Genomic DNA, 15,515 nt, shown 5'->3' with positions numbered 1-15,515 from the left:
ATACACACTAAAACCTCCAAACTGGCAACTTTTCAGTAGAAGAAAAAAAATCATGAAATTTAGAAATTCAAATGATGTAAACAAAATTAAAAATGGCAAAAATTGAGATTTTTATGAGATTTTTTATTTGTATAAGGTTTTTTGTGACAATGGCTACAATATATCTAAATATAGTTTTGCTGTAAAACGTAATAAACTAAATATTAATGAAGTTAATCAGACCTGTAATCTATGTTTCAGCTGTAAAATCCCTTTTTTCTGTTAAATAAACCATTTTAAGCAGCCAGTTAGCACTAAAAACAGCCAGCTATTTCTGGGCCGCTGGATGGGGCGTGGTTGACGGGTGTGATGAGTCAGTGACAGTGCGAGGTTATTGCCCTAAAAACGACAGCAGCCACCATATGCCCCCCCCATCACCCCCCCCCCCGGTCCCAATCCATTCATTCTCTCCCATAGATCATATGGAGCCACGCTTATTACATCCTATCTGAAGCTCTGAGGAACAGGGGAGGAAGCCTTCAGAGGGAGATAAAAAGTGTCAATATAAATAAATCCACATTTTATAGACTTCACTATTCATTCTGGGGCTATAAACAGGCTCTGCGGCGCATCAACATTCATCTCGCGACTCAGCATCAGACGGCAAGAAGAACGAGGGAGGGAGGGAAAGACAGACATGAGAAAAGAGAGAGAGAAGAGAGAGAGTTTCAGTAGGACGGAGAGAGAGAGAGAGAGATGGTGTAAAAACAATGCGCCATCAGGATCTGATTGTGCAGGTAAATGCAAATAGAACCTATTGTTATTCACTCAAGCTGCTGTTCTCCATGCCTTGCTTCTCTGAGCCTTCCTGAACGTTTGAACATTTCAGAGAAGTTTCTTTAAAAGGCATCGCCAAGCGCCGAGGGACAAAAAAAAAGAGAGACAGAAACGCTGCACTCCGCGTTCCTATAGGCGCCGAAAGAAAGGAGAGGGAGGAAGCAGCAGGCTCTGCTCACACATTCACTCACAGGCATCTCACACCCGCTCTGTGTTTTGACTGTGCCGGCTGACCCCGAAAACATGCGCTACATTCGGCTAATCCCACCACAAAGAAAACATCTATCAGCTGCGATCTCGAGGCTTTCAACAGCTTCCACCAGCTTTGGTCTGATCGCACTGCGCCACATGCTACACGGGAATGTGTTTATATGGGAAAGTTCAAACCCAAAGCCAAAGAATTAAGAAGAATTGAAAAGCAGCCGGTGAGCGCGTTTAACATGTACTGCAGCGGTCAAAAGTTTAGACATATCTGACTGCACTGATGACATTCTGATTTCCTAATTCTCTGAGCAGCCGATACAGACACAGCATATGTGCCTCTTCAGTCGGAAAAGCATCAAAGGAGGTTCTCCTGAAGCTGCTTGCTTGAGAAAACAGCAAGATTCTGTAACGCTGAATGAAGGCTAGACGGGCTGCACGTGGGTAGGGATGGGGATGGGTGGGGATGAGTAGAGTAGATCGGATGGGCCTGGCAATAGATATGGGCATATGAGTGTGGATAGGGCTGGGAACGGATGGTGCGGATGGGTATGGGTTGAGATGTGGCATGTGGGTATGAACAGGTTTGGATGGGTGTGAGTATGGATGAGGCACAAGTGTATGGATGGATAGGGGTATGGGTGGGGATGGATGAGTATAGGAATGAATAGAGTATATAGGTACAGATTTCTGTGGGAATGGATGGATATAGATTGGGATGGGGAGGGGGTGACTAGGATGGGTATGGGTGTGGATGAGTATGATATTGTATATAAATGGGTATAGATGTGGCATATGGTTGTAGAGGGGCATGGGAATAGGTATGGATGGGGTATATGGGTATGGATGGGGTATATTGGTATTGCTGTGGATTGGGCATATGGGAATGGATTTCTATGGGAATGGATGGATAAGTATTGGCGGCATGGGTGTGGGAATCAATGTGTATGGACTGGGATGGCGGGGTGACAAGAATGGGTATGGGTGGGGATAAAGAGGAATGGGTATGAATGGGGCATATGGAATTGGATTGGTGTATGTGTATGAATAGTCTGGGTTTGGATGGGGCATATGGTTGTAGAGGGGCATGGGAATAGGTATGCATGGGGTATATGAGTATGGATGGGCATGGGAATGGGTATGGATTGGGCATATGGGTGTGGATGAGGATGATAATGTATATAAATGGGTATAGATGTGGCATATGGGTATGGATTAGAATGGGAATTGATGGGTATGGAATGGGATGGATGGAGATAGATGGTATAGATGGAGATGACAGAGGTGTGGATGGACTAGGATGAAGTGGGATGGCTATGGATGAGGCATATGGGTATGGGTTGGTATGGGGACTGATGAGTACTGAGTGGTATGGGTTTAGATGGGTATTAAAATTAATGGGTATGGATGGGCATGGCTGTGGATGGGGCATATAGTTGTGAATGGGCATTGGAATGGGTATGGATGAGCATAGATGGAGTTAACAAGGATTGGGGTGAATAGGGATGGTTATGAATAGGTACTGATGAGTAAAGATGGGTATGAATGGGTTGGCATTTGGATGGGCAGGGATGGATTTGGGTAATAATTGATGAACATGGTATGGGTGCACATGTATTATGATGCTTATGATGTCTTTCCAAATATACGTTGGTGTCCCCAAACACTTGGCTGGTTTCTGTAACAGACCTACTCTTTTTACCATACGTAAATAACTAATACAGGGGATAATTCATGCATAAGAGCTGAAAGACACTCGAATAACACCCCCTCAGCGCTCCTAGAATCTGTAGCCTCTGTGAAGCTAAACTTTTCAGATGATATTCATGAGCCGATTGCTTTAATTACAATGATATCTGATAACGAGCAGATATCTAAATGGGCTTCACTAATCAGGCACAATCAGTGTCGAACCTTTCCTTAGTGCTCGCCCTAGACGAGGCTTTGTTTAGACGTGTGCTTTTGAGGAGTGCCTCAGGGGTCACCCCTGGGTCAAATCACGAGTTGACTCCGACGGGGAAACGTGCACGTCTTTCATCCCGTAATGGCTGTCGATTTCTGTTCGCTTGACTGAAAAGAAAGGTGCTATTTCCTGCCTGAAAAAAGAAAGAAGCACCACATCACAACCTTTTTTTTTTTTTTTTTTTTTTTTTTTTTTAGCGGCTCCAATGAAAGCTTGTATGTGTGGAAATGTTCGCTTAACACTTATGCTGCCTCTTCACTCGAAATGCAGTTCAAAAACTTTCAGAGAAATAAGAAACGTTGAGTCAGGTCGGATTGTAAAGAACTGGCAGGTGTCTCTGAAGCATTATCGCTTTAACAGCACTAAGATAGGTGTCATCAAACATAAAACCAAAGTCAAGCACACTGGGATGCTAATTGAGCCAATGTGAGCCTGAAAACACAAACGCTAATCAAGCTGTGGTGCAAAAGAAGGTGGATGATATGAAGGTTAAAAGCACTATGGCTTTAAATACTGAATTTGCAATTAAAGCGTACATAACTGTAGTATATTTATGGAATAATTATGCAAATTTATGCAGCATTTTAATAGATCAGACATACACTGATCAGCCATAACATTAAACCCACCTCTGATTGTCCATTCAATCAGCTCCACTGACTCTATCTGTAATCTATAAGTCCAGACTGTGTCCATCTGTAGTTTCTCTGCAGACTCTCTGCAGTTATCAGCCTCGTCTCACCCTGTGTGTTCTCCAATGCTCAGGACCCCACGGGACTGACCACCACAGTGCAGACTGTAGTGTTTGGGTGGTGGGTCAGTCATTCTCAGCACTGTAGTGACACTGACTGACATGGTGGTGGTGGTGAGTGTGTTAGTAGCGTGTGTTGCGCTGGTGGTATGAGTGAATCCAACACAGCAGTGCTGCTGGAGTGTTTAAACACCTTAGCTTAGCTTAGCTTCCGAAAGCAGAGATATCCAGCCGATGGGGGGCAGCATCCTGTGGGCAGCGTCCTGTGCTGTGGTGGTCCTATGTGGTCCTGAGCATTGAGGGTGAAAGGAGGCTAACAAAGCCTTAGCATCACTGCTGGGCCGAGGATAGTCCGAAACCAGAGATATCCAGCCGACAGGGGGCAGCGACCTGAGGGCAGCGTCACTGCAGTGCTGAGAATGACCCACCACCCAAATACCACAATCTGCTCCATGGTGGTCCTATGGGGTCCTGACCATTGAGGGTGAAAGGAGGCTAACAAGGCCTTAGCATCACTTCTGGACTGAAAATAGCCACAACAACCAGGAATATCCAGCCAACAGCGACCTGTGGGCAGCGTCCCATTGGGCATATGGGTATGGGTTTCTATGGGAATGAATGGGTATGGAATGGGATGGTATAGATGGAGATGACAGAGATGTGGATGGACTGGGATAAAGAGGGATGGCTATGGACGAGGCACCACCATGTCAGTCAGTGTCACTGCAGTGCTGAGAATGACCCACCACCCAAATACCACAGTGGTGGTCAGTCCTGTGGAGGCTGATACAGACCGTCTGGACTTATAGAGCTACACAGTGCTGCTGTATGGTGAATGGGTCCAGAAATAGTGGTGTAAACGGTGATTTCAGAGCAAAGGCATGTGTTACACTATTGTTTACACGGGAAAACAGCGGTGAGGGCCGAGGAGAACGTCAAGAGGAGTTAATGTAATGTGCTTTGAGTTATGTCCTCAGTATGAAAGCCATACATTACGCCATTGTTTATATTGAACAACTTCGCCTATGGCCTAGCAATGGAAGCAGCGGAGGCCGGTTACAGCAGTGCTTGCGCACATCGATAGTGAAATCCCAAACAAAACAACAGGCTTAATGGTTTATCCAGCAGACACAGGCTTATGGTTTGAGTTTGACATTGTTTCCACAGGCTTATCCACCCTAATGAAATGTTTTCTTTATTTCTCTGGCCGCTGTCCCTCGCACGCCCTGTTTCAAATAAATCAATGTGCTTGATGGGTGTCGCACGTGGCTCAGCGCCTGAAAGAGGAAAAAGCCGCCGGCGCGTATGTGTCCTATTTCTCATCAAGATGTTTCGCATTACTCCTCTCTCTGAACTGCGACGGAGAGCCTGCCAAGAAGCCGGAGCTTTTGTTGATTTTTTGCATAAACAGCAAACTAGTGTCGCGTACAGAGTCTTAAGGAGGGCCGACAGCTAGCAGCACACACTTGCTGCGCTTTGCAGCCCGTTTTAACACACGAGTGTGTGTTGGAGTGTGTGAGACATCTGCAGAGAGATGCTGTGCCCAGCTTGTTGTTACAGGCACAGCAAGAGTTTTGGTCAAAACATAGAAATTCCTGTGTGTGTGTGTGTGTGTGTGTGTGTGTGTGTGTGTGTGTGCACCCATTAACTGCAGCGACAGCTGAGTATGTGTGTCCCCAGTGGCAACGCAGTGTGTGAGCACAGGGTCTGGAGCCCCTCGTTAATAATAGATGTCTACATACTGTTTTGTCAATAGGAGCCAAGGTCAGCCAGAGGATATGATATGACCATAGAGAGAGAGAGAGAGGTGGGGAGAGAATGGAGGGAGAGGACGAGAGGTGCCCACAAGTTTCCAGTTTTCCCTGGTTACCAAGGCCACAGAGTTTCCTCTCTTTTGCCCCCTCTGTTCCGTTCACTCCGGCCCTCCTCCGTCCATTTCACTCTTTTATCACTCTTTGGGCTTCACCTTACATTCCCAGCTTGTCCACCACTGCTCCACTACTGCTGCTCCACCACTAATGCTCCACTACTGCAGCTCCACCACTAATGCTCCACTACTGCTCAACTACTGCTCAACTACTGCTCAACTACTGCTGCTGCTCCACTGCTGCTGCTCCACTAATGCTCCACTGCTTCTCCACTACTACTCCACTACTGCTGCTCCACTACTGCTGCTCCACTGTTGCTCCACTGCTGCTCAACTACTGCTGCTGCTCCACTGCTCCTCCACTACTGCTGCTCCACTACTGCTCCACTGCTTCTCCACTACTGCTCCACTGCTTCTCCACTACTACTTTATTACTGCTGCTCCACTGCTGCTCAACTACTGCTCCTATACTGCTCCACCGCTGCTCCACTGCTGCTTCACTGCTGCTCCACTGCTGCTTCACTGCTGCTCCACTACTGTTGCTCCCTTCCCTCTCTGTCAAATTCTCTCTCCCTCTCTCTCTCTCTCCCTCTCCCTCTCTCTCTCTCTCTCTCCCTCTCTCTCCCTCTCTCTCCCTCTCTCTCTCTCTCTCCCTCTCTCTCCCCCTGTAAAACCAGTTGGCTGTTTCTGGGAGGCTGTTTTTCATGCTGGTCCCACAGGCCGATAAATGGGCGGTTTGATGGAGTGGGCTTTTTTAAAAGAGGGGAGGAATCCCTCGTTCATTATAAAGTGTCAGGGTAGTAACAGGCACACACACACACACACACACACACACACACACACTGATCATTACAGCGCTAAAACACACACAATTCCCAAACAGAGCCTCCCTCCTTGTTTGCACTGTGGCCCCTGTGAATCAGCCAGCGGTCACCTAAAGGGTCAAAGCTGCACTGATTTATGGGAAAAAACACTCAACACCCTCCTGTGTGAGTCTGACCAGACCACAGTGTGTGTGTGTGTGTTATATGTGTGTGTTATGAGCAGTGGGAAACCTTTGAGTAAGGTCTTTAACCCTGTTCAGTCTGATTTAAACATGTGATGATGTAACTGATAATATTTAACCCTTAGAGGTCAGGCTTAGCCCTGCTGATCACCCACAGCTGAGACTCTTTCAGAAGAGTGGAGAAAGACTGTGGTCAGACTGTAGACGGTCAGAGTTTAGAGCTATGTTATTATTTTTTTATTATTAGTTATTGTGGTGTTTACAGTCATTAACTTACACTACAGAAAACAATACTTTCAGTTTTTCTTAAAACGGAAAACCTTTGCAGTATATATTATAAATGATTCATTTTCCGCTATGAATTATCCAGTATCTACTATGAATTATTACATATCCACTATGACTTATTCAGTATATATGAATTAGAGAGTGGAAGCAAAGTACAAAGTATAAAGTGGCCAGTACATGCAAGCACAATATAGGTGTTTCTAATAAAGTGGCCAGTACATGCAAGCACAATATAGGTGATTCTAATAAAGTGGCCAGTGAGTTGAAGCACAATATAGGTGTTTCTAATAAAGTGGCCAGCGAGTGGAAGCACAATATAGGTGTTTCTAATAAAGTGGCCAGTGAGTGGAAGCACAGTATAGGTGATTCTAATAAAGTGGCCAGCAAGTGCAAGCACAATATAGGTGTTTCTAATAAAGTGGCCAGTACATGCAAGCACAATATAGGTGTTTCTAATAAAGTGGCCAGTGAGTGGAAGCACAATATAGGTGTTTCTAATAAAGTGGCCAGTACATGCAAGCACAATATAGGTGTTTCTAATAAAGTGGCCAGCGAGTGGAAGCACAATATAGGTGTTTCTAATAAAGTGGCCAGTGAGTGGAAGCACAATATAGGTGTTTCCAATAAAGTGGACGGCGAGTGTTCTGGTGTTTTTAAGATGCTGCTTCTATCCGTTGCTAAAAAACTGCCATATTATTCAGGTCTTGTATGAATGTGCTGAAGGCTCTGTGGGACCAGAAAGTGATTGGCAGATTGATTTTACTGGCTGATAAACACTGCTGGACGCTGGAGTGATGAATTGAGATGAGAAGACAGCAGGCTCTGGTTTTTCATGCTTAGCGTTAAATGAGCTCCAACTGAAAACTGACTCATTGCCACCGCCTGCAGTGGGAACGCCACACACACTCAGCTTAAAAGGAGGGCTTCATCCAGAGTCGGTAACTGGTCCCACTACTCTCGTCATATCATTTCTGTATGAGTGTGTAAGCTGTTGCGAACAGACCAATAGAAACGCTCCAAAATGACCTGGTATTGACTTTCACTGGAGGTTAAGAAGCTTTAATCTTTGCCGTTTTGGAGATACAAGGTTTTGGAGATACGAGATTGTGTGTGTGTGTATGTCTCTTACCGGCTTTCCAGCGGCACATTGCTGCCCAGGACCCAGCTGTCCTGCAGCGGGACGGACTCGGGCGTGGTGGGCAGCTCTGCGGGCGGAGGGGCCGGGGGGGCCGGACTGGCGTTCCGCCGGCTCGTTGAGCTGTGGTTCAGCGCCGTCACCAACGGCTGCTGCTTATGAGGAGGAGGGGCCGGGGGCAGCGGGGGCTGCTGCTGCTGACTGGGCACTTGCTCTGTAGAGAAATACGGACAGCAGGGTTAGTAAGGCTAAGCGCAGAGGTCGCTTAAGGACGATTAGGCAATGGCAAAAGTACCGGATGGAGCACCACCATCCATCCACTGCTCCACAGCTCACTGCTGGGGGGCTTCATACCCCTCTAGCCCCCCAGCAGTGCCAATAGGTTCCTCTAGTTAATCTGCTCCAGAGAGTCCTATTCTATTGGCAACACTTCTTCTCTCTACAGGGACTAGGTGCATCTTTAACTGATTCAGTATGATTGAATCATTATAGTGAACGATTCATTTAGAATCATTTGAATCTTTAAAAAGAATCGTAATGCCATCCTCTGTTTTAGGGATACTAACGGGGTGCCCTCTGCGCTGAGACCAGGACGGGCAGCTGGATTAGCCAATGGTGCGCTGGGAGGGGCGGGGCCGGGAGGAGTCACGCTCTGTTCTCTGTAATTAATCGTGATGGTTAAGTAAATGCGTCTGTATGGATGTGCCTCTTTTACTTTTTTTCAGCGGGGCAACATCTGGGAGACATTACGGCAGGGTGATGATGGGTTTAACTGTTCACCAGCTGTCTGACTGCTGCCTGCTTCAGGGCCTGATGAATGGAACAACCACGGCAACACACACACACACGCATACACACTTGCCTACATATATAAACGCACAATTGGAATGATTAGAGGGCCAGGTTTGAGCACTCTGGTGCTGTAATTGCTCTAAATGTGCCCTTGGGTTTATGTAGGATGGCTTATATGAGGCTGCAGCAGCATTCCTAGCAGTGGAAATCCTGAGCAGCAGTAGATGCTTCATTACCGGAGAGCAATTCTGTCTTTCAGTTCCGATTACTGCACATCTACAGCTAATGACTCTGCTAGGAAGCTGCACTGCAGAGCACTGATATATGCAGGGGGTTTGAATACGAGCCCTGAAAGCTTCAGTCTCCTGCTTCCTCCCGTCTTCCTCGGCTCGTGTCCACGCTGGTAGACAAAAGGGAGCGCTTGTGCGCACTTATGATGTACATAGGGGCGTGTGTTGTGCTCCTCTAAAGGCATTTAAGGGGGAACAGACAGGGCCTGCCTAAACCCTGCTCAGAAATCCAGGTTTCAGGTGGTCTAAGCTGGTCATCCAGGCACACCTTATAAAACACACCCTATAATGGTGAGCAACTGGTTAAACTGGTTAAACTCACCAGCTTATTTCATCACTTGACTTTGCTGGACCAGCTGATCTCTTAGCATGACCAGTCTGACCAAGCTGGGCACACTGGTTGGTCTATATTAGTCAACCATGGTCATGCAGGTGGACTAGCTTGGCCATCCTGATCGAGGTTGGTTGACAAGTATAGACCAACCAGTGTTCCCAGCTTGGTCAGATTGGTCATGCTGGTGGACCAGCTTGGTTTGGGATGATCAGGATGGCCAGGCTGGTCAACAAGCTTGGTTATACTTAGCCAGAGTCTTAAAGGGACAGTAACAATGACCCACTTAAGTCTAAGGGTGAAACCAGTATAACCAAGCTTGTTGACCAGCCTGGCCATGCTGATTATCCCGACCAATCTGACCAAGCTGGGCACACTGGTTGGTCTATACTAGTCAACCATGGTCATGCTGGTAGACCAGCTTGGTTTGGGATGATCAGGATGGCCAGGCTGGTCAACCAGCTTGGTTATACTGGTTGACCAGCTAAACCATTAAATCTCACTTGAAAAACCTTCCTGCATATATTGTGTACAGTAGTGTAGCCCCGCCCATTAAGGGCACAAAACAGAGCAGCCAATCAGTGCCAATCAGAGTCTTAAAGGGACAGTAACAATGACCCGCTTAAGTCTGAGGGTGAAACCAGACCATGCAAAGATGAATTTCTCTGGATTTTGTTTCACAATTTGGGTCAAAATATGACATCATTTCATTTCTGGCATCAGCCAATCTGAACCCCAGTTAAACCACCGGCACAACTGAGGTGTTAGCTAAGCGTCGCTTACTACTAAGCCTCCAGCACACTCACACACACCGGGATACAGGATTCAGAGCTAAAATAGGAGCTTCTCTTCATGCTGGTACGAGGTGTATGAGTTTATGGCCTCCTGCAGTAGCAGTGATTCTGGCTCCACAGTTTGGAAATGAATGTGGGGAGGAGCTTTACACAGGGATTTAAAGCCTGGAGGGGATGAACATGGCATGCTTTGAGCAGGAAGGTCTCTGAGTATCATATTAAACCGGATCTATGAAGCAAATATATATATATATATATATATATATATATATATATATATATATATATATATATGGTCTGTTATGAGCTCCATGTGTTGTGCCACCTACTGGTCACCTACCAAGCCTGGGTATCCACCAAAAGTGCTCAAAAGGAAGTACAACCAGTGAACCAGGGACAGGGCCATGGGTTTCCAAGGCTTACTGATGCTCATGGACCTCCTAAAAGACCTGCTGGAAGGTCTGAAAGTGTCACACAGGAACCACAGGATACCTTCCTGTGACGGGGTCAGAGCAGGGCACGAGTGCGGCTGGTTTTAATGTTATGGCTGATCGGTGTACGCACCGCTGAGCAGCTGCATGTTTCACTATAGTGAGAACATTTTTAAAATTCAGCTTTCTCTCTGCTCCAAACCAAAAATATTGACCATCCCGATCACTATCTAGTACCCAAAAGCACATTAACACACGGCAGAACACACACACACACACACACACACACACACACACACACACACACACTACTCCATTGATGCTGGAGCAATCAATCTAATGCCTCAGCTGGCTGTTTTAGAGCGGTTCTCTAATTTAGCAGCAGATTAAAAAAGAGAGATTACATGGTTCCAGTCAAACCTTTGATCACTGAATTTAATTTACTATGCAGAAAAGGGTCGAGAGGCAGAGATGGAGAGGGAGAGAGAGAGAGACAAAGAGTGAACAATTGCATAAGCCAAAAAGTAAATTTCACTCTTCTATCACAGATGGGATGAAACAGTGGGAGATCCATGCCAAACAGTTCTTCTCAAAAGGCGGCCATGTGTTATTTATACAGCATGCTTTCAGTGGAGTTTAGCACAGCGCCAGGCCCGAGCAGGCTAACACACAGGGGTCAAACTGGGCCGAGGCGATCCAGAAGGCCGTTCAGGCACACGTGAAGTTGAAAAACTCAGAAACCGAATATATTTACTACTGCTACGGCATTAAAGATCGCCTCCTACGCTTCCTGTAGTGTATTACAGTCTGTCAGAATAAGCGTGTGGATCATATGAACATTATAGAGCATTACAGAGCGCCCCCTACTCTTCCTGTAGTGTATTACAGTCTGTCAGAATGAGCGTGTGGATCATATGAACATCATAGAGCATTATAGAGCGCCCCCTACGCTTCCTGTAGTGTATTACAGTCTGTCAGAATGAGCGTGTGGATCATATGAACTTTATAGAGCATTATAGCTTTGAGCGCCCCCTATGTTTCACAACAATGACACACACGCACACAGGCCGCCACCAGCACACACACCCACATGCCAGTGTCACAGTGGTAGATGTTCCCTGGTGTGACAGGTGCATTTTCCGCAGCTTAGACCTTTTCTAGTGGCCTGTGCATTTGGTCGTCTCCTTCGCTTTCATCTCCGATATCCTCTGTCTCTTTCTCTCTCTCGTCCTTTCTCCCTCTCTCTCTCTCGCGCACGCTCTCTCTCCGCTGTCTGATCCTTCAGTGAAGTGACAGGTTATAGTGATGCCAGTTGACACAGGCACCTACTGCCAACCTCCCCCCATCCAACCCCACCAGTAGCCCAAACACCCATGCAATCTCTCTCTCTCTCTCTCTCTCTCTCTCTCTCTGTCTCTCATTCTGTCTCTGTCACCCACAGCAATATATGGATATTCACCAAGTTCAGTGAGTACTGGTGTGTGAGAGGGTGGTTAGGGTGTTTCCATGGTCTTCTGTAAGACTGTGTATTCATCTGTGTGTGTGTGTGTGTGTGTGTGTGTGGCTATGACCCAACACTAATCTTAACCTCAGCAAAAGACCAGCTTTGGCCTATTTCTTGTCCCTTTTCTTATAAAAGCTGCAGTTTTGCATCATCACTCTTCACCATCCTAGAAAAACTGGGTCCCCATAAAGACATAAATACACATATATGCCAAACTTTATCATTATTATCATAATTCATTTGACAGATCACTTTCTACTAACTAATACACTAATTCTACACATCCACACTATGCAGCAGTCTAACACTGTGTATTGTGATAAGCAGGCAGTTAGACCATTGTGCCACCCGGCAGACTAGCTCACAAGATCTCACTACTTTCTTTCTTCAGAATGAGAAGCTCTTGTTTCTCCTTTTTACTGGATTCATGTTCAGCTGCTTTATCTGTTCTGATGAGATCTGGAGCTTCTACACTAGAAACCCTCTCACTGCTGAGAGACGGGGCTTTAAATAGTGTGATAAGGGGCCTAAAACCCCTTGTACAGCGCTGTGCATCTCTACATTACTCTATTAATGATGTACTAATTAATAATTAACAGTAATAATAATCCTTGCAATGTTGTAATTCTGTACAGAGCTCTCTAACCATCTCTCCTGAAACCCAACTCACCGCTAGCCGCAGTGTGGAGGACAGGTAGAGAGTGGTAGAGATAGGCAGAGTGATGAGAGTGAGAGGGGTTGGAGGGAGTGTAGAGTGTGTGTGTGTGTGTGTGTGTGTGTGTGTGGTTTCGTGCTGTAGGCGACAGGGTCAGAGATGAGAGTGGATCTGCTGTGATTTGATCACTCTGAACACATCCTGCCACCGGGCGATTCTCAGAAACTCCATGCGGAAGAGGAGCACACACACCAGTATGTATTGGAGTGTGAGGTAGTGTGTGAGTGTGTGGTGTTTCCATGTTCTTCTGTGTGAGTGTGTGCCAGTGCTGTAGTGCTCTACCCACTCCAATCCTACTCTTAAAATAATACATCCACAAATTTACCCAATATCCCACTAACTGACCTCAAATATATCAAGCAATCAATAATCTGACAGATTTACCGACTGACTGTTAGCACCATGCTAATTGGTGGGTATAGGCTTCCCTGCTGCTATACCTCATAGTCTTATAGTTTTAGATACAAATGGGCATATATAGTGTATATATACATATACAGTCCCTGCATAGAAGTACTGCCAATAGAATAGGACCCTCTGGAGCAGATCAACTAGATGAATCTATTGGCCGTGACCATGCTGCCTAATAATGCTAGGTATGGGCTAGTAGAGGGGTATATAATGACCCAGCATTGAGAAGCTGTGGAGCAGTGGAAGAGCTGTGTTTTCTGGAATGATGGTGGTGGAGCTCCATCTAGTACTTTTGGCGAGTTGGGGATGATGAGGTGAGTTAGGGTGGTGATCATCATCATCCAACATCCTGACCTCACTAACAATGCTCTTATTGCTGAATGCAATCAAATCCTCACAGCAATGCTCCTAGTCTAGTAGAAAAAAATCTACTAGAATCTAGTAGAAAACTTTCTTCCCTGCACAGTAGAGACAGTTACTCCAACAAAAGCCAGATATACAATCAATGGTCATGTGTCCCAATACTTTTGTCCATTTAGTGTATATACATATATTCCTGTGGGGGTTTTGGCTTTTAGCCAAATTGTTGCTTTAACAGTCAAATTCAAAAGGAAAATCTTTGGGCCCCCCACACACACTAAGACAGGCACACACATACACACACACATACACACACACACACACACACACACACACGAGAGCTCAAGATGGGCTACCACCCAAACAAAGAGACAAAGATACATCTATTCTCAGGCCAAACCACAGGCAGTATCCAAGCTCCATAATCCCTGACTACACACACACACACACACACACAATCCCAAACGCTGTGGGGAAATACAGTACACACTCATCTGGGTCCCACCTACAGCCCTTAGCTCTATTAAAGGGCCCATATCCTACACTGTCCTGCCTGCAGGTCTGCTTCCATTTATGTGGGTTTATGGAGCAGAACGGACCGTTCTCCCTGCCTTGTTGAATTAAACAGGCTGTTACTGTGTGTTTATATACACTGATATATGTAAATAAGCTCTGTTCTGATTGGCCACCCTGATTTTGAGCCTCATACATAAGGCTGTTTTCACAGCTCGGCCTCCATATATCAACTTATGTAAAATGAATGAACAGCAGAATGACAGTGACTCCTCAGAGTTAAAACGTTTTCTCCTGCCACTGCAAACACACACACACACACACACACACACACACACACACACTCTCCGACGGGACGAGCAGTGAGTGCCATTAGGCCGACAGGAAGCGGCTCTTTTGAACAGAAATGCAGCGGATCCCCCAGAGAAATGACTTCAAAGCCAAACCGTCAGTCTGAGAAGAGAAAGCCCGGCTTACTATAAATAATCCAACAAAACAGGCAGATAGTACACAAATCCCAGCAAGGTTAGCTCCAGCCTCTAATGCAGAGAAGCTAGAGAAGCCACAGCACCACATCAACCACACTGCCTTAAAGCCCACATGACATCATCAGAAGTGTTTAGATATGAACTGCACTTTTAACGAAACACGGAAGATCAAAGGTGTTTGAAGATTTAAATGAAGCCTTTATCCCAGGCGCAGCCTCGCTTCCTCAGCACAGGACAAACCACACATGAAAACATGCTGACCTCGGCCTAAGAGCAATCTATTCAAATGGAATTGAACACTACAGATGCCTCGTCCAATCTATTACAATCAGATTAGACGCTACAAATGCCACTTCAGTCTGGAACAAAGAGGCTTTCCAAGAAAAGACACAAAGGAAAAGTACAAGGTTCAAAATTCTTCAAAGTATCTATATGTAATAACAAGAGGTCCCTTATTTTGTCTAATATATATATATATATATATATATATATATATATATATATATATATATATATACTTGACAGTACTTAAATGTAACAAAATGTCATATGTATTATATACATATAGATTAATAAATATATGCATATATTTGTTATTATATATATTATTTTTTGTTGTTGTGCTTACCCTATCAACAGTTATTAAGTCCAACCCACCCAATATCTATTTTCTGTAGAATATGTAATTTCAGTAATGAAAAATAGATTTGATGTCTGTTCCAGAGGTAAAACTGCATAATAAAATAATAAAAGTTCTAATAAAAAGCGTGACCCGAACTCAGCGATGTCACTTCCTCTGGTGGAAGAATGATGTCACACTGCTTCTGTCATTATTTTGTAATAAATCAACAGTATATTA

At 45.4% G+C, this 15,515-nt stretch overlaps 1 protein-coding gene across 1 annotated transcript in view; it reads right to left on the bottom strand.

Moving 5' to 3' along the window:
- The window catches only part of tenm3 (teneurin transmembrane protein 3), an 890,613-nt gene that overhangs the window by 172,071 nt on the left and 703,027 nt on the right, over positions 1-15,515 (bottom strand). The window contains 1 exon segment of the mRNA XM_072677215.1: positions 8,022-8,241. Within this exon segment, the coding sequence (XP_072533316.1) occupies positions 8,022-8,241 (220 nt within the window).

This window comes from Salminus brasiliensis, chromosome 4 (genome assembly GCF_030463535.1).
Source record: "Salminus brasiliensis chromosome 4, fSalBra1.hap2, whole genome shotgun sequence".
NCBI classification, from domain to species: Eukaryota; Metazoa; Chordata; class Actinopteri; order Characiformes; family Bryconidae; genus Salminus; species Salminus brasiliensis.
This window is presented reverse-complemented; position numbering and strand designations above follow the sequence as displayed.